We start from the raw sequence: 20,258 nt of genomic DNA on the forward strand, positions 1-20,258 counted from the left end.
GGTGGGGTTGGAGTGAAAAATAATGAAGATTTTGGTTTTTTTGCCTCTTTATTCTCCTGTCATCAGTAGATGAAACCAGAATACCAAGCCACATGAAATTTCATTTTCTGGTTTTATATAACTAAAAATTTACATTTATGAGCTGGCTGAGGGTTAGGGATATAAACAATGATTGTGGCATCATTAAAAGAATTTTTTAAGCATAAAAATGTAATGTTTTTTCAAAATGAAAGCAGCCTCATACCTTCCCTGCCTTACTCTCTTGAATTCAGTCTGTAAGATAATATATTAGGTTGAGTAAGGTAGGAAGAGAAAAGTAATTTAGTTATACAAATATAAAAAATTTCTGCATGGAAAAACAGAGCATTGGGAAAAACTATTTGGGAGCTCTAATGTTCAAAAGGCCAATTTTCTCTTATGTATAGAGGATGTATAAATCAGTTCAAAAAAGAGCAGCAACCCAACAGGAAATCTACAAAGGAAAGGGACATTTGCATACTTTTTTACGTATGCATATGAGAAAATATTTTACACAAAAGAGAAAATACCTATTCTTACTCATACAATTTAAATATATACTTTTTATGTATTAGATTGACAAAAATACAGTTAAAATATCTTTTGAAAAATATGTGCAAAAGCAGGCACTTTCACATTTAACACAGCATAGGTGGAGAACAATTTCAGCATATCTAGCAAATTTATTAATGCACATTACTATTGACCCAGACACTTCATTTCTAATAATTTATCAGTAGAGAGCTAGTTAAATACATTTGTTGTATCTGTAGATTCGAATACTATGCAGCCTTTTTTAAAAGAAAAAAAACTTGATGTGCAATGAAGTCTAAGATATATGTTAAGTTAACACCTCAGATCAAATAAAAAGTAAGGTATCAGATTTTATCAAATAATTTTACATCTCTTAAAGCCATAACAATCATCAGGTAATTTATTCTTTGCCCTTGAACTGCTCGTGGCATAGCTATCTACCTATGAATAGGGTTATTTAATAAATTTCCTAATACTGAATCATTCCTAAAGCGATCCCTTTGTGACAGTCTTCTAATGTCTTACTTGTTTATATTTAAAATTTTTGCATTAATATCCCAAACAGATTTATTTATAGTGGGTATTTTGTTGGTCATTTTGACATATTTTGTTAAGGAATATTATAAAACTCTATAAAAGAATTGGGAATTTTTCTTTTCACCTTTTTTTTTTAATACTCTTTGCCTCACAAGGAGGACAAGCTAAGTGTAAATACTCATTTTTTTGTATTTATAATAATTGTAGGGTTGGGGGCGTATATCTCAGTGGTAGAGTGCTTGCCTACCATATATAAAGCCCTGGATTTCATCCTCAACTACTGGGGAGGAAAAAAAGTTGCATACAATTTTAGTGTAGCTAATGAGGCTCACGTAGGCCAGCCCTAAGTTAAAAGAGAGAGGGAAAAAAAGGTATAATTAGTAATTGGTTCTTTTTTACTGAAGGAAGAAGAAGGAAATATTTGCAAAACACAAAAAACTTCCTGGCTTCAAGATTGTGTTTTATCTTTATCTCCCACCAACGATCTTATGGTTATAGCCCGGGAGCAAAAGGCCGTGTTTCTAGTGCGTAAGTGCATTCGTTATTTTCATTCATAGAATAGAACAGAAAATGGATTAGGTGAAAAGAAAAAATGTTATTTCTGTTGAATGTATTGTATGGTGGCATCTCTAATCTGTGTAACACTTTTATTTCTTTTCTCTATCCTTTCTTTTTTCTTTTTATTCTTGTTTTTCTCTCTTAGCTGCAAGATACTTAAACTGTCTGTCTGGCCCTTCAGAGGAAGTACTAGGTATTGCCTACTTTTTGCAAAGGGACAGCCAGTGGTGAAAATGCCACTGATCCTTTTTTAATACCAATATGAGTGGGGTGATTTTCAACTGTAATTTGAAAACTCACAGTACTATATACATTTTTGTTTGGTGCATAAGTTTTTAGCTCATGAATTTTTTTGTTCAAGATTAAAATTAGGAGGTATATATAAGATATGAAAAATCTCATTAATCAAAATAAGGTTATATATAGAACAGATATGGAATGGTCTTATAAAGCAAATTTCTACTCAGTAGAATAAATCTAATAAGAAAATTTTCTCAGCCATCTGAAGATAACAGTAATTTTACAAATAAAATAGTGTGATTCATAGGAATTAATAGCTCTATTCTGCATTATACGGGTTTAATAGGATGAAGGAATGACTAAAAACTAGGGACCAGCTGGTTTCATAAAATTCTTTAAAATTTTTCGTAATATTATATTACGTTTTCCTATTAAAAAACACAAATCAGTTAATACAGAACTAATACGTTTTTTACTCATCATTCTAAAGGGAAAGATCAAAATATATGAGTAACTGTCTTAGTATGCTATAATATGTAACATGTGGCATCTTAATTTTTTCAGCAAAATGGAAATATAGTGATAAAGGAAAGGAAGAAATGCAATTTGCTGTTGGTTGGAGTGGTTCTTTAAATGTCGAAGAAGGGTAGGTGTCAGTTAATTTTTTTTTGCTCTTGTGTTAATGTATATTTAAATCTTTTGACTTATAACTGAATCTGTTAAGAAGTTTCATCATTTTAAATGTTTAAAAAATGTATATGCATCTCAACTTTAGAGATTGTAGACAATGGTCTGGCCAGCAAATTCTTATTGTACTCATGATATTTCTTTTTTAAAAATCTGTTTCAAAGAGGATGAGAGTTCAGAAAGAATCCCATAAAATCCTTTTTACATTTTGTCTTTTCTCCCTTTTCTTCATTGCTAGTTTTATTTATCCAGAAAGCCAGGCATTCATTGTGCTCTCTGTTTTACCAGTATCAGGTTTGTACTGAAGGATACTATGCTACATTAAATCTTAAAACTCACAGTTGGGATATTTAAGGTTCCTGCTGACCCAGTAAACCTTTTTAAACCATGATCTCTGTAGTAATTACATGATGGGGCTGCTAGTCTGGAACCTTGAGCCAGGAACTATTTTCAGTTAAACTTTTATGATTGGAAACTCTGATCAGAATGGAAAAGATCCTTCAGACTGAATTCAGATAAAAGATATCACCTGGAAGGACTTAGAATATGTCTGGCATCTTACAGATACTTAATGAAGTGTTTTCTATTATCAGAATAAATTGATCACAATTCTCTTAGTGTCAGCACTTAAAAGACATTTGCCACAAATGCAGAGCAAAATAATACTTTAAAAACAATAAACAAAAAGATTAATTTTGTTCAGTGATTACCTACTGTGCTATATGGGGCAAAAGAGTTTATAATTACTTGAAAAAGCTGGTGATGGTCCCAAGGTTTGACAGGTAAAATAAAATTCAGAGTTGTTTTCATTTCAAGGTTTAGTCTGAGCTCTTGACAATATTTCAAGTCCACATGTCTAAAAAAATCTTTTTTAGGATATCAACCCTAACATGTGCTTAAAAAGAAGGAAGCAGGTAGTTGAAATACTGTGTCTCTAATATATCTCTAGAAGTACAATTTACATGTGATGTGACTAGCAGTTCCTCCTACCCTCAGCCCTGCCCGTCACCTTGAACCAGGAGGTGTGTTGAAATTCTTAGTTGGTATGAAAGGAGAGTGGATGGTAGGAAGTGCCTGCGGGTGATCATTTGAGATCTTCTAGGTTCTGTATACAGTCTTTTGTGTAAGCAAAGTTTTGCTTTCATGTTTTTGCTTTCAAAGTTTTTGCTTTCATGTTTTCATGACAATACAGAGTAAAAAAACGCCGTATTTTATTAACTTCAAATGAACACAATGTTATATTTTATTGTGAATGAATATTGTGGAGTTTTACTGTGTTTTTACTTGTGCATCAACTAAAACTGGTCCACAAAGTTCATTTTCCACTTACTACCCTTTAATATTAAACTTTAGAAAAATAAAAACAATTGATAGTTTATTGGATAACCATCTGATTTTAATCTTGTTTTTGTTTTCAGGGAATGTGTAACTAGTGCTCTTTGTATCCCTCTAGCAAGCCAAAAGAGGTAAGGATAAATAAGAGTTGTGTGTTTCTTTACTTTGGTGCATGAGATATTAAGATTGTAAATTTTATTGGTAACAGGAGTTCCACTGGGCGTCCTGACTGGACCTGCATTGTGGTGGGTTTTACTTCGGGTTATGTACGCTTCTACACTGAGGTGAGTTGAATTTTCAGCAGGTAGAAAAGACTGCAGTATTTCTTTATGCATCCCCATATACTAGTTTGTGACTTTATTATTACCTGATGTTTATAAATGTATAATTGATACTTCATGGGGATGGAGGCCAGGATAGGCAATATGGCCTTCCTATGGATGATATAGAGAAAAAAGCTGTAGTCTTCTAAAAAGAGAGTACCTGATATCCATGGAAAACTGCTGGGGAAATGATACTCTCTGGCAGCCATACCTGTTCATGTATATTGGTGAGGAAACAAGCAGAGCCCTTCTCTGTGCTTCCTTCTAGAATGGTGTACTCTTGCTTGCACAGCTGTTGAATGAAGATCCAGTGCTTCAGCTTAAATGCAGAACCTATGAAATCCCCCGACATCCTGGTGTAACTGAGCAGGTAATAAAAAAGATGATGTTCAAAGTGATAGGGATATTACTCTGAAGCAGTTTCTCCCCACCTTTTTGCATGGAAATTTAGAGAAGTTTTTGTCTTGTGGCACAGTTAGCTATGCTTTCACATTCTAGAGAGATAATCTATTTGTAGCTGTTTACAGAATTCTAGTCTTGCTATAATTTTTAAAAAAATATTTATTTTTTAGTTGTAGTTGGACATAATACCTTTATTTCAGTTATTTATTTTTATGTGGTGCGGGGGATCAAACCCAGGATCCCGTACGTGTGAGGCGAGTGCTCTACCGCTGAGCCACAACCCCAGCCCATCTTGCTGTAATTTTTTAATGAAGTATTATGTTTCACTTTATAATAAAAGTAAAATACTTAGAAGCCAAGAAAGTTTCTTATTTTTTGACTTTAATAGTGACTTAAGGCAAAAGTGTGATATGTAACCTTATGATCTTTTTTGATTAGGTATCCAAAATTACCCATAGTAAAAGAAAAGTTCTGGTCTTAGTAGTACTGCTACTTTGTAGTTAACTTTTTTTTTTTTTTTTTAAGCAAAGGTTGTTAAGTTTTTATAGAGGAAAATGTTTTTTTTCTATTTATTGGAAGATTTATTGTTCAGTGTGAGACTTTCACTTCTTCCTAGGTTTCTTGTGAGATCTTGGTTTTCTCACAATCAAAATATAATTGTAGAGCTTAAGCCAATATGCTTTTATTTGCTTTGCAGTAAAGATAGTCAAAAATATATAGCATGCCTTTCTTTCGTTAAAAATTTTTAAAATTTAATTTAATACATGACAGTAGAATGCATTTATATCCTTTATATACATAGATGGGATATAATTTCTCATTTTTCTGATATAATTTCTCATTTTCATGTTGCAGAATCATATTGGCCACGTAGTCACATATATACATACAGTAATAATGTCTGATTCATTCTACTAACTTCCTATCCCCACATTTCTCTCCTTCCCTCCCATTACTTCCCTCTACCTAATCTAAGGTAACACTGTTCTTCCCTAGTGCTCCCCTCCCCCGCCTTATTGTGAATTAGAATACATATATTAAAGAAAACATTTGGCCTTTGGTGTTGTGGGATTGGCTTATTTTGCTTAGCATGATATGCTCCAACTCCAACCATTTACTGGCAAATGCCATAATTTCACTGTTCTTTAAAGCTGAATAATATTTCATTGAGTATATAAACCACATTTTCTTTATCCATTCATCTGTTGAGGGACATCTAGGTTGGTTCCATAGCCTAGCTGTTATGAATTGAGCTGCCATAAAAATTGATGTGGCTGCGTCACTATAGTATGCTGATTTTCAGTCCTTTGGGTATAAACTAAGGAGTGGGATAGTTGGGTCAAATGGTGGTTTCATTCTCAATTTTCTGAGGAAGCTCCATACTGCTTTCCATAGTGGTTGCACCAGTTTACAGTCACCAGCAATGTATGAGTGTACCACATCCTCGCCAACTTTTATTATTGCCTGTATTCTTGATGATTGCCATTCTGACAGGAGTGAGATGAAATCTTAAGAGTAGTTTTCATTTGCATTTTTCCTCTAATTGCTGGAGATATAGCATGCCTTTTTCTTTTTTGTATTTCTTGACTTCCACAAGATTTCAAGTGAACAAATTATATGTATATTTGAACTTAAATTGTATGATAGAAAGATGGGAGCTATAAAAGAGATTTCATCTAGTAAGAGAGTCTAGATTAATATCTGTTAATACTGATGAATGAATTAGTGATATAAAGATACACCTAATTGCTGATTTATAGGACAAAATAAATTCTGTACAAGTTTTGATTGGGGCCAGGGCTCAATTAAGACTAGGACAATAAGAGCAAATTTCTCTGAGGAGGTGAGATTTGAATTAAGCCTTGAAAATGGGCGTAGAATTTAACTTGAATTTTAAATGGAAACAGGGGCACTATGTCAAGTAATCAAGAGAAAAATGAGGGAAGATTTACATGTAAAATCATGTATGCAACAACAAAGAAATCATGATAGGAAATAATGAGAAACTGCCTCTGGAATAAAGAGAGCAGCCAAATTTTGCATAAATTTGAAAGCTATGTCAAAATCAGAATTGATCCAGGAGTTGAGAGAAGCCCCTAAAGATTTATGTAAAGGAAGTGGTATAATTAAAGTGATTTTGAAGGACTGTTTCTTCAGAATGAATTGGAATTGTTAGAGACTGGAATTGGGAAGCCTAGGTTATCTGGCTTTTTTTTTTAGGTTATCTATAATAGATGTTGAGTGTTGGGAACCAAGAGTAGTATTGCTATGGGAAAAAAGAAAGGATCAGTACAAAAATAATTTTGAAGGAACAATTGACAATACTTGGTTATTATCTAGAAATGTAGAGTATTAAAAAGAGAAATGACTCAAACATAGCTCTAAGATTATCATTCTTAGAAGTGCCATTAACTAGAGGTGACTGCTTTTGCCATAAATTAATGGGGGTGATAGCCAGCGTCTCATTGGGGGGTTATTCTACCTGCTGAGAAGGGTATAAGCCACCTGAAAACTTAAAAGTCTAAAATGATTAATGAAAAACAAAATCAAATAGTATAGATAAATATATAAATATATTTATAAATATATATATACTTATATATAAATATATTTATAAAAGTGGAGCCCCTGATGCATCCAGTCCACACAAGAGCTGGAACTAGACAAAGGAAAGATGGCTCCCATGGTTTATTTAAGGGGTTACATCAAAGGCAGGGATAAGGTTTCAAGGGCGGGTCTTGCTTTCTGATATCTTGCAGTCAGCAGGTTGATTAGCCATCTCAGGTGCTGTGTAGGACATGGCAGAGCAGGATAAAAATTCACAGTGTTCCTGGGCAGTTGACCAGAGGAAATGTCCACTGGTCATCCCCAAACACCAGATGTTTCTATCCACTAGGCTTTGATGCGTGGTGACCCACATGCAACCCATGGAAGCTTGTGACAATAAATAAAGGTTGTTAACTGTGGTTTGGGCATGTTGAATTTGAGGCAGTGGTTGGAAACAAAATGAAGACACCGGTATCATGTAATGATGCAAAGCTAGTATGTAAGCACAGAGGTTAAAATGGAGATGATGGCTGAAGTCATGGATAATGAATTCTCTTAAGTAAAGGGTATAGGAAAATAAAAGTATTGCTGAAGACTTAAGTCTAGACTTAAGTATTCATCATGAGGAGATAGAAGTGAAACTGTTGACAGCAACAAAGAGCATTTGGAAATCTAAGATAATGATACAAAGAACTGTTTTCCATTTTTCTCCAAATTGACTGTATAGTGAAGATCCTTTAAATGCTCTAAATTTGGCTGTCTATGATATTCATTTTTGAAACTGATAGAAAAAATATAACTAATATTTAGATGCTTGTGATTAGCCATACAAACAAAAAATAATCTTTTAGCTGAAAAATAATTTTTATTGAACACAGAGAAGGAAGTCTTGTTGTTACTCTGTATGGTACATAAGCATCTCTGAATCTGACACATCAGTTTCTATGTGTATATCAAAAACTTGCTATTAGCTTCCTCACAGTATACTTCCAGGTCTATCAGAGATCACAGGTGCAGATTTTTAACTCCGTTCTGGGGGCAAAAAATGCATTGTAAGGGCAACAGTGAGTCATTGCAGGGGAAGATTCCAAGAGAAAATGAGGTTTATTTCTGGAATGTCAAAGAAACTACTTCTGTGGCTTTTGAAAAAATAACAAAAACACTTTTACACAGTATTTTTGAGCCTTTGGCATTTATGTCAGTATTTTCTTCAGGAAGATTCTAGCTTTTGGAGATAGTTTACTTGCTGGTGGTGAGGACCTTTTCTCTCTTCTAGCTCCTTCCCTGCACCATGCTCAGTGGACCATCATGTGATCAGGCATGCCAGCTCCCTTACCCCTGGCTCCTGTTTCTTGTGGCCCCAAACTTTCTCTTAAAAGTACAAGTACCCTAATAGTCTAATAGGAAAAGAGGCAAGGTAGACTTCCAAAGAAGAAGTATAATTGGCCAAAAATCATGAGAATATGTTGAGCCTTAATAATCTAAGAGCTTGCCAGGGGACCCAAGATGGCAGGCTAGAGGCAGGCTCTAGGACCTGGGATTCAAGTAGCGAGAATACTGTTTCTCTGTGAGTGATTAGAGAACCCCAATATCTGCTCCCACGCAGGAATCCCAGCACCTTGTATTGCAGGTCTCCAGGCCTCAGCATCAGCGTGGGACTCCTGGCCCCTGTTCCCACACAGGACACCCAGCCACTGCCCATGCTCAGAACCTCCCGCCTCCATTCACATGTGGACCTCCATCTACCAATGTGGTACTCCCCCAGTAGCCTCCCATTTTGGGGCACTGCAGCCACTGCCATAGTCCCCTACACGTGGTAGCCTGCACCTGGGGACACCACATAGGGTCTGGAGACAGCCACCAACCACAACACTGCACTCTCCACAAAGCTGCATATCTGAATACACAACCTAACGCCACCACCTGGCCCCATCCGACCCGACATCCCATTACTGAAAGTAGCCGCCTCCATCTTGGTATACCTTTGTCGCCATCTTTAGTAGGGGAAACTCCCAGCTTGGGACACAGGCTAGAACTTAAATCAAGTTACCTGATGTCCCCAACTCCCCCCTCTCTCTGGCCTCTGCTAACCCAGCACAGTGCTTGTGTCTATGTGGCTGGTCCATAGCTCATAAAACTTGGTCTTGAACTGCCCAATACAAAATAGCTCTCCTTGACAGGAATGCAGCCCACAAGACCTCTGGAGAGAAAGGTTCCTGATTGGGGGAGTAAGAAACAGTTTAGAGACTAAATTAGAGATCAGGAATTATGAGGTCTACAGGTGAGATAAGGAGATAAGACCAGGTGTCCACATCACACCAGCGGGCCCCCAAAAGGGTCCTTATGGTACAATCTCCCATCAGGGCCCGGCAAGTGCTATACCCCACCTCAGGAGTTCCGCCCCCAAGACCAACCATCCCACCTTAATAACCTTCACCAACCTGAGGGTAGAGATACCCCACCTGTTGGATGAGAAGGGAAACAGGAAAGATACTGATCTCCAACAAAAACAATCCTTGTATCTTCCTTCAAGATTTTTTTTCTCTCTCTCCCCTCCCACTCTCACATCTCCAACATTTGTGAAACCAAGTAGTTTTCATTAATTAGGCTACTGAGGACCTGGATGTCTGAATAGTATATTACAGTTGTGTTGTACATTCTTTTGTCTCCTAGTTTTACATTTTTCTTAATTTTTGTTTGTTTTCTGTATTCTCTATTGTCTTCCCACTTGTCTCCCCCAAGATTCTTTTCTCTTTTTTCTGCTACTACTCATCTTTTTTAGATTCCTCTTTCATGCTTCCTGTGATCTAATAACTCTATATCCTCACTTCCTACTCCCTCAACATTTCATCCTACACCTTACTCCCCGGTCTTTGTCTGCCGTTAGACACTGTAGACCCTTTTGCAAACCTACTATTAATATTGTAGATAAAAATTGAATTTTCTATATATTGTGCAAAACCGTAAACATTGTGCAAAACCGTAAACATCTTAACAGGAGCTATTTGGTTTAATGCTGTATATTGTTGTATGTTGGGATCTGTTAATATTGTTCTCCCCCTTAAAGGAGAACAACCCTGCAGGGATACTATAAGCCTATAGGGTGAAAACTGTAATGCCTCAGATCCACAGTGCTAGGAGGGAAGACACACAAACAATGTGAAAAAACAAAGGGAGAAAGTGCCCCAAATAAACCAAGATACTGCATTATTAGAATCCATGGCCAGCACAGCAGAATAAATGACAGAGGAGGAGTTCAGGATGTACATATTAAGATTTTCTGCAAATCAAAGGATGATATAAGAGAACAAATACAGGCAGCAAAAGATAATTTCAATAAAGAGCTACATAAGCAAATACAAGAAGCAAAAAGAGATTACTTCAATAAGGAGATGGAGGTTCTGGGGAAAAAACAAACAAACAGAAACCCTTAAAATAAAACAATAAACCAAATTAAAAATACAATACAAAGCATTGCCAACAGACTAGATCACTTGGTATATGTGCTGCCGAAGCGAGCACAGACTAGATCATTTGGAAGACAGTGAAGACAAAATATATAATATTGAAAATAAAATTGACCACACATTAAAGATGGTAAGAAAACCATAAGCAGAACATTCAAGAATTATGGGATAACATGAAAAGACCAAATTTAAGAATTATTGGGATAGAGGAAGACATAGAGTTCCAAACCAAAGGAATGGACAATCTATTAAATGAAATAATAACAGGAAAATTTTCAAACATGAAGAATGAATTGGAAAATCAAATACAGGAGGCTTATGGGACACCAAATATACAAAATCACAGCAGATCCACACCAACCACATTGTAATGAAAAAGCCTGGTATACAGAATAAAAATAGAATTTTAAAAGCCATAAGAGAAAAGTTTCAGATTACATATAGGGGGAAACCAATTCTGATTTCAGCAGATTTTTCATCCCAGACTCTCAAAGGTAGAAGTTCCTGGAACAACATATACCAAACTCTGAAAGAAAATGGATGTCAACCAAGAATCTTATATCCAGCAAAATTAAGCTTCAAATTTGATGATGAAATAAAAACATTCCATGATAAACAAAAGTTAAAATAACAACTAGAAAGCCTGAACTCTAGAACATCCTCTGCAAAGTATTCCATAAGGAGAAAATTAAAAACAACAATGAAAATCAGTAAAGGGAGATATTACACTAAAGGAAAAACCAATCAAAGGAGAAACCAAGTCAAGTTCAAAACTAAAAATAAACAAAAGTAATCAGGAATACAAATCATGTCTCAATAATAACCCTGTATGTTAATGTCCTAAACTCATCAATCAAAAGACATAGACTGGCAGATTGGATTAAAAAAAAAGACCCGACAATATGCTGCCTCTAAGAGACTCATCCCTTAGGAAAAGACATCCACAGACTGAAGGTGAAAGATTCGGAAAAAACATACCACTCACATGGACTGTGGAAGCAAGCAGGGGTTTCCATCCTCATATCAAATAAAGTAGACTTCAAGCCAAAGTTAATCATAAGGGATAAAGAAGGATAGGAGAGTGGTTTGATCTGCTGTGTCTTATGAAGATGATGATAGCTGTGTGGCATGTGGGTTATAGACAGCGAGAGTGGAAGCAGGAAGCTAAATTGAATGTTCACTAACAAGAATTGGTTAAGCAAATTTGGGTACATAGCTAGGCATAGTGGCCTGCACCTGTAGTTTCAGCTACTTGGGAGGCTGAGGTTGGAGGATTGCTTGAGCTTAGGAGTTTGAGGCCACTATGGTTACCATAGTGAGAACCCATCTCAAAAAAAAAAAAAAAAAATGATTAAATGATTTGTTTGCTTATTAAAAGGGAAAATAGCATTGTCATATTATTACATAGTAAAATATCTGTTATAGAAGACTATGTGGTAGCCTGGTGTGGTGGCATCTGCCTGTCATACCAGTAGCTTGGGAGGCTGAGGCAGAAGGATCAGGAGTTAAAAGCCAGCCTCAGGAACTTAGTGAGTCCCTAAGCAGCTCAGCAAGACTCTGTCTCTAAATAAAATATAAAAAATGCCTGAAGATGTGGCTCAGTGGTTAAGCGCCCCTGGTTTTAATCCCCAGTACCAAAACCTAAAAATAAAAATAAATAAATAAATAAATTTTAAAAGACTATGTGGTAGTTTTATGCAAATGTGTAAAAAATATATTTGAGAATATACATTGGGACATGTTTTGAGATTTTAAGTGCATTTTCTTCTTTCTGTATTGCCTGTATCTATGTAGTAATTATGTTTAATTTTTATGAAATGGAAAATATTTTTTTTAGTGTCTATTCTGAGACCATGTTCCAGAATATACAAAAGCTCATTTGAGAGGAATTTTAAGTATTTGGCCAAAAGATATTCTGAAATTAATTTTCCATTTATTTTTATTATTCCTGTGTCTTATGTTGCTTTGTGTGTTGGGTAGTTGACTGATGAGTCAAAGTGTTTTTGCTTTACGTTATTTATGACATTCAGGTTTTAACTAGACATGTTCGTTTTCCATTTCTATTTAAGAAAATTTATTTTGTTCTTTTTATTTCTAAAATAGAATGAAGAGTTGAGTATCTTATATCCAGCTGCCATTGTGACTATTGATGGATTTAGCCTCTTTCAGTCTCTTCGTGCTTGTCGAAACCAAGTAGCAAAAGGTAATTTTTTGGCAAGAAATATTTAACTAATGTGATGTTGCTTTATTTAATGTGAGCTGCTTTCAAAATTAGTATGTCTTCTTAAAAGAAAACAAAACAAACAAACAAACAAAAAAACGACTTTGTATTTTGATTTAAGGAAAAGCCTGCTTCTCTAGTTATGGAGTGCACTGATAGGTAGAGAGCTTAGAAAGATTAAGTCAAGGGCTGAACGGTGTTCTCTGGAGGCAGTGGAGAATGGCCAGCACAGGAATAGTAGGCTTTCTTCACTGACCCAGCAACATATCTTAGTTAGGAGAAAGATTTGCCCTGTATTACAATCAGCATTGGGTCAGGAATTTGGTTGCATCTGGCAAATTTCTCAGTAGGTCAGCAGCTTTAGGGCCAATACACTATAATCCTGTGATTCTACATTATTTCCTTCCTTTCTGAGGACATAGTGTGTGCAGGAGACACTTTCCCCACAGAATGCAGGGCCCAGCAGAGTCAGCATCAGCCTCTTTTCGCTAACTTTGAATAGTTACAAATAGAAAAAAGCTAGAGGCATATATACATATACATATATATGTATATATACACATACACATTATATATATATATACACACACACACACATACATACATACATACATACATATGATGAAAACTGCACAAATAATAAAGAATTCTTACTTTCTCTCCCTACAGTTTACATTATAATGCTATTATATCTTAGGAAGAGGATCTTGTTTTTCACTATTGTACCATTGATTGTAAGGTGCACTGTTATCTCTAGGAACAAAAATAATGCTATTGAAAGATACATCTCTCAATTTTAGAGATGTTAAAATATGAGGAAGAAAAGTCTTAAATTCAGTGAAAATACCAGAAGTAGAGCTTGTTTAATCTTTCTTTTAGAGATTGGATAGAAGAGCTTTAGCCGTTTTTATTTTAACTCCTAAATGATTGAAGTTACTCCCTAAAAACAGTTTCATTAGAATATGTTTGCTACTTCATAAAAGTCATTTCTAAATCCAGACCAAAAGATGCAAAATAATTTCTTCTAGGGCAAAAATGTACCATTTTATATTGCAATAGAAAATTTTTCTTTGTCTTTTTTAGCAGGTTGTGATTGATAAATTTCAGAAGTCTTGGTTTTATGGTTCTTTTTAATGATATGTACATTTTTATTGGGTCAGAATAATTTTTAATTTTTTTGCTTATTTTCATAACCTCTAAAATTTTAAAATTTGATCCACCATAATCTTCATTATTTTGAGAACATTTAAAATGTCATCATTAGTATATATGCCCAAAGAGTCTGGCAATTTTCTGTAGGTAGGAATTCTATTAATAAATTAGAATCTAGGTATGGTGGTGCATATTGTAATCTCAGCTATGTGGGAGCCTGAGACGAAAGGATTGCAATTTCAAGGCTGGTCTGGACAACTTAATGAGACCCTGTCTCAAAAAATAAAACTTAAAAAAGGGGGCTGAGCATATAGCTCAGTGTCAGAGCAGTTGCTTAACCTGCACAAGGCACTGTGTTCAATACCCAGTACTGCTTTAAAAAATGAAATAAAGTAGAAATAGACAATTATGTTATAATTAGTATTGTTGGCCATTGAATTTCTCATCATTTTTGAATTCTTATTTACTGTGTATAAGATCATAAAGTAATTTCACCTTCTAGAAAGTAAGGAATTAAACATTTAGTGCTCTATTATTGTAAATTGCTCTAGTAAGAATTCTGATTATTTAGTCACAAATTTTTGTGGCATTTATTTCAGATTTTAGGAAAATTGCCTTTTGTTGGCCTTCCTATCAAATCTGCAGTGTTTAGAGGACTATATTTTCCTTTTGTTGAAGTGTACTTTTCTTCACAGAATTAACAGCCAGAATTTAGCAGCATTCTGATGTGTAATATTTACTGATAACTGGGACCTTGTGCATGAACTTATAGCATGGGTTGTTAATTGTTGCTTTTCCTTTAATTACTTATTAGGTAGAAGGACTGAGGTTAAAGATTGGCATTTTGTTAATTTTTCTGACAACGCTTTTGTTATTAACATATCTGTCAAGTCTAGTCTTATTTACCTAGATAGAAACCATGCTGTATGTGAGCTCTGCCAAGTATATCAGGTTTTTAGTTTTTCAGTGAGTAAAACAAAACATGCTGTTCCCAGATTTTCCTCTCTTTCTCAAGTGAAAATAATTGTTTACTTGGCATGAAGTGCAGCATGAATTCACCTTGATTTTCAGTAGATTTTTAATCATTTTCTCTAATTACTTAGATATTCCAAAGCTTGGTTGTCTTGTGTGACAGCCAACTTAGTCTTTCAAGTGTTTGCATTTTTATGTGTTGTTGTGGTGAGAATAAATCTCATTTTATGCCATTTCATTACTTTGCTTCATTATTAGTCAAAATATTAGAATAATAAGTTATTGTATATTTAATGGTTTTTGTTAAAGCTTCATTTTATCCATTATAATTGTTTGAATTGACTAATTTTTATTTCTGACAGCTGCAGCATCAGGCAATGAGAACATACAACCACCACCATTAGCTTATAAGAAGTGGGGTCTGCAAGACATTGACACTATTATTGATCATGCTAGTATTGGTAAGCATTACTAGTTCAGATTCTTTTGGAATTTACTTATTATACTTTTTGATTAAAGTATTTCATTTCTTAGAAATGGACATTTATACTTCTGTGAAAAAATGCATGCCATTAATGAGACGTTTGAAAGTTCAGATTCCAATCGTAGTCTTTAACAAATAGTAGCAGTTAAAAAAAAAAAAAAAGTAATTATGCCCTTAGTGACAGTTTTGAGTAACTCACTCTTTGACATAATTTTTCAACAGACAGTTTTGGTCCATAAAATCAGTCTTTTGAAAATGTAACCCTTAAACAACTATATAAAATGTGAATAATAGCCCAAAAGAAAGTACGAAGAAATTGTGAATGGTGTTTTAGTGAGCTTTTTCGCTGTTTGACTAAAAGATCCAACCAGCACCATTGTAGAGGAGGAAAAGTTTATTTAGGGACTCACAGTTTCAGAAGTCTCAATCCATAAACAGCAGACTCCATTCCTCAGGGCTCAAGGTGAGGCTGAACATCATGGAGGAAGAGTGTGGTAGAGGGAAGCAGCCCACATGATGATCAGAAAGCAGAGAGAGAAACTCCAATTGCAAAATACAAACATGTATCCCAAAGCCACACCCCTTGTGCCTCCAGTTTCCACTCAGTTAATGCCATCAGGGGATTAGTCAACTGATTGGGTTAAGGCTCTCACAACCCAGTCATTTCCCCTCTGAACCCTCTTGCACACAAGAGGTTTAGGGGGATATCTCACATCCAAACCATAACAAGTGGTATCATACTGAAATTATGGGTAATTTCCTTGTTGAAATGTTACATGATTTTTGTTAGGAAAACCATTTCGACCAGTGTGTGAGTATGCATGCGTGTACACACATAGGGTAATGGTAAATAATTATGTGACCTTGGACAGGTTACTGGGGATCTTTATGCTTCAGTTTGCCCACTCGTAAAAAGGTGGTGATAATGGGATGCACTTCATGGAGTTGTCATGAGGGCTGAATGAGGTGATGCATTGAAATCACTAAGTTCTAATACCTGGCATTGAGTATAAAAGTTAATTCAGATTATGAAAGTGACAGTCACATGGAAATGGTTATGATGACCTGCTGGATATTGTTATATCTTTGCTTGTCTATTTTTATTGTTTGTCCTGTTCACAGAAAATTGTTCAAATTGCTAATTGTGACAGTTAAAGACCACTATCATTTTAGCCCTTAAATTAGAAGATTATAGGTAAAAGCAGATTTCTTCTTGCAACCAGTATTTGAGGGCTTACTGTGTTAGGAATCAGAAGTATAGATATGAAAAGTCAGTGTCTTTGCTGTCTGGAAGCCTGAGCCTAGTTGGAAGAAACACATGAGAATAGTAGCTGTATTATAACACAATGCTTGATATAATAGACAAAAGGACCAACTACAGTGGGTGCAGAGCACAAAACTGCTAGCATTGTGGGAATCAGGGAAGAGGACTGACTTTAATCTGAGATTGAAAGAATGAGTAGGACTTGACCAAGAAAGCAAACCCTAAAGAGGCGTTCTAGCCAAATGCACATAGGTAGAGGGGGTCAAAGAGCATACTGTGCTGGGGAAACAATGAGAGCCTAGGATAACTAAGCCAGATATGTAGAGAGGAGTCAGATTTTTGAAGGGCATAATATACTATGCAGAGAATATCTAATTTTTTTTTTTCACTTAGAGCTTTTTCCTAGCTACATTGAGAGTTATCTAAGAATTCTAAGCAAAAGAATAACATTATCACATTGGCCCATTAGAGAAATCACATTGGTGGCAGTTTAGAGGCTGGAATGGAGGGGTCAAGACTAGTAAAGAAACTGAAAAGTAATGGGTTTCTGAATTAATACAGTAATAATGGGGTGGAGAAAAAGCTACTATTTAAAAATATATTTGTATTTTTTCTTTTAGTGCATATGTGCTTGTTAAAAATTCATATACAAATATATAAAGAGAAAAGGAAAAAAATCTTAGATCCAACTACCCAGAGATACTTAACATTGGTGTTTTGATAACCATCTTTATAGACTTTCTTGTGTGTGTGTGTGTGTGTATAAATACATTGTGTAATATACATATGGTCATGTGCAGAGATAAGTTTTTATAAAGAGGATTATATCATACCAACTATACTATAAACCTTTTCCAATTAATGCATCACAAAGGACCTTTCATATCAATTTTGCTAAGTATACATCTTATCAGCCAGAATCCTAATAGAAAACAAATGGCACACTTGAAATAATATAATTGAAAGAAGGTTTATTTGCAGAGAAACTAGGAATAGAAAGATGTGGTGTACAGAACCACAGGGATAGTTCAGTATCCCAAGGTATTTTAGCAGCCAAGCTGTTAGCCACCGGTCTGTCTAAAGGGAAAAGAGCAGGAAGCAGTTTCAGAACATATAAGATAGTGGTAGAAATCAGTGCTTGGAAAGCAGGATGACTTTTGCTCAAGAGTCATAGCCAGTTTTCAGAGAGGGAGCCAGGGAAATGGATTTCCTGATTTTATTTTCCTTTCTCTTTTTAATCTCCTAATGGGGCTTCCCATTGTCTGATTAAATTGGAAGTCAGCATTATTTATAAAAATTGACCCCTGGCCAGAAGAGAGAGAGCAGGAAGAAGGAAGGAGAAAAGGAAGGAGTTTGAATCTAGAGAGGCTAACAAAAGGTATCTGAAATATAGTTCCTCTTATTCTACTTGCTACACAGTTCTTGTGTGTAATATTCTGTAATAAACACTGGTGAACATTTCAGTGTGTCTTTACCCTTTGCTAACATAAAAATGCTAATATAAAAATTCCAAAGTGTTGAGTTCAGTTCAGGGTATCTTCCCTGTTCTGTTAATTAAACTTTGGAACATGGAAACTGGCTAGGGGAAATGATTGGATAGAAAATGTTATTCTATTCATTTATCCCCAGCCTACAAATGGAAGAACAAAAGATGCAGTAAATTTTATGTATGTCATTATGTAAAGGTCTAATTAAGTTATTCAACAAATAAATACCTGTTATTTCCAGGAGACTAATATGGATAATAGAAATAAAAGACTGACTGGCCCCTGTCCTGATGAAGTCCAAATTCTGGTGATGGAGAGACAAACCATAAACAGTTAAACAAATAACTAGTAGGCATCATGAAGAAAATAAGCAGGTTATGATAGTAAAGAAAGAGTACTTTAGGTAGATTGGCAAGGAAAGGCCTCTCTAGGGAAGACACACAGACTGAGACTTGAAGGGTGAGAGGGAGTCAGCTGTGGGAAAAGCTGTCAGAAGAGGATTTGGGGAAGATGCAGCAGCAGGAATATAGGCCTGGGGTCCTTGAAGACCACACAGTATTGAAGAAACAGAAGGAAGGTCAATGGGACTTGACTGCTAACAGTGAGCAGGAACAGGAGAAATTTAGGTTAGAGATGTCAGTTCTCATAGAGATAAGGAGGTCAATTTTATTCTAAATGCAGTAGGAAACACTGATGGACTCCAAATATTTTTATTCCCTTTTTTTCAAAAATTACAAGTAGGGGTTTATAATTTAAAATATCTCTTTGGGTGCTGTTTAGTGAGCAGGCTGGAGAAGGAAGCAAGGAGACCAGTTAGGAGTACTGCAGTAATTCAGGCAAGAAAAAATGAGGCCTAGGGTGGAGGCAGAAGAGTTGGAGAGAGGGAGAGGTATGGGATATATTTTCACTTGTTAAGATATGAGTTTTAAAAATAAGACAACAGGGAAAAAATCAAGGATGTATTAATTTTTAAGTTTGAGCTGTTTGAAAATTGCTCAGACAATGAGTGGATGATTAGACTCCTCAGTGAAATGAGAAAAAGGAGGAGGAAGAGATTTATGTTAGGCTTAGCTTGTGACACTACTATACATTCAAATACAGGTATCAAGTAGACAAATGGGAAGAAAGGCAGTTGAGATTTTAGATATAAATTGGGGAGGGAGGGGAGTGGTTAGCTGTGGAATGCTTCATAGAATTCGAGAGAGAGAGAGCGAGAGAGAGAGAGAGATCGATCGATCCATGGGTTTTGACAACATAGATCCATTTATTGACTCTTAATAAGAGCAGATGAGGTGAATGGTAAGGATGAAAGCCAGGTTAGGTTAGGTTTAGGTTTAGGAATAAATATTTAGGTTAGGTTTAGGTTTAAGAATAAATATTTCCTTTCCCTTTTTTCAAAAATTACAAACAATACATAAAATCATAGCATCTCCATTTTTATCTCCAATCCTGATCTCTTCCTTGAGCTTTGTATTTTTCCAACTCGCTTCTGAACACTTCCACTTATTCAGACTTAACGTCCAAAGTCGCCTTTCTGATTTCCTTCCATCAAACCAGCTCGTTCTTTTTTCCTCCTCTTCTTCCATATCATCTCTCTTCTGGGTGCTTCTTACATTGGTAGATAAGGCCTGAACTCTTGTGGCTTGTGGTCCTCCCACACCCCTTCTCTCACTGTGTTCCAGCATGCTGACCTTGTTCCTCAGATACACCAATTTATCTTCTCATTTCAGAGAAGTTACACTTACTGCTCACTCTGCCTGGAAATCTTTATACTACTAAACATTGGGCCTTCTTTCTCATTTCACTCATGTCTCTGGTCATAATCACTTTGTCAAAGAGATTTGCCACTATGAGACCTAGAAAAGTATTCCATGAGATTGACTTTATGGAAATTTATATTGAGGGGAATTTTAATGTGTTCAGTGTGTTTCAAATTTTAATGTGTTTCAAAATCTTAGATGTTCAGGGAATACCCTAAATGACAAGGTAATAATAACTCCAGGAGGGAGGGAGGGAGAGAGGGGGGAGAA

The 20,258-nt window shown here is 35.5% G+C and overlaps 1 protein-coding gene and 1 non-coding gene across 3 annotated transcripts in view; both read left to right on the forward strand.

Annotated features, from left to right (window-relative positions):
• Rab3gap2 (RAB3 GTPase activating non-catalytic protein subunit 2) overlaps nt 1-20,258 on the forward strand; it is an 80,115-nt gene that overhangs the window by 17,553 nt on the left and 42,304 nt on the right. For both annotated transcript variants that reach the window (XM_015483627.2, XM_048809341.1), the window contains exons 2-8: nt 1,494-1,617; nt 2,452-2,533; nt 3,993-4,040; nt 4,118-4,193; nt 4,501-4,602; nt 12,752-12,851; nt 15,356-15,454. In XM_015483627.2, the coding sequence (XP_015339113.1) occupies nt 1,578-1,617; nt 2,452-2,533; nt 3,993-4,040; nt 4,118-4,193; nt 4,501-4,602; nt 12,752-12,851; nt 15,356-15,454 (547 nt within the window). In that variant the 5' untranslated portion in view covers nt 1,494-1,577. The remainder of the gene's footprint in view (nt 1-1,493; nt 1,618-2,451; nt 2,534-3,992; nt 4,041-4,117; nt 4,194-4,500; nt 4,603-12,751; nt 12,852-15,355; nt 15,455-20,258) is intronic.
• On the forward strand, nt 18,249-18,379 carry LOC125618594. The gene has a single exon (XR_007349931.1). It is a non-coding gene; the product is annotated as a small nucleolar RNA SNORA36 family (small nucleolar RNA).

Source organism: Marmota marmota, unplaced genomic scaffold, assembly GCF_001458135.2.
Source record: "Marmota marmota marmota unplaced genomic scaffold, marMar, whole genome shotgun sequence".
NCBI classification, from domain to species: Eukaryota; Metazoa; Chordata; class Mammalia; order Rodentia; family Sciuridae; genus Marmota; species Marmota marmota.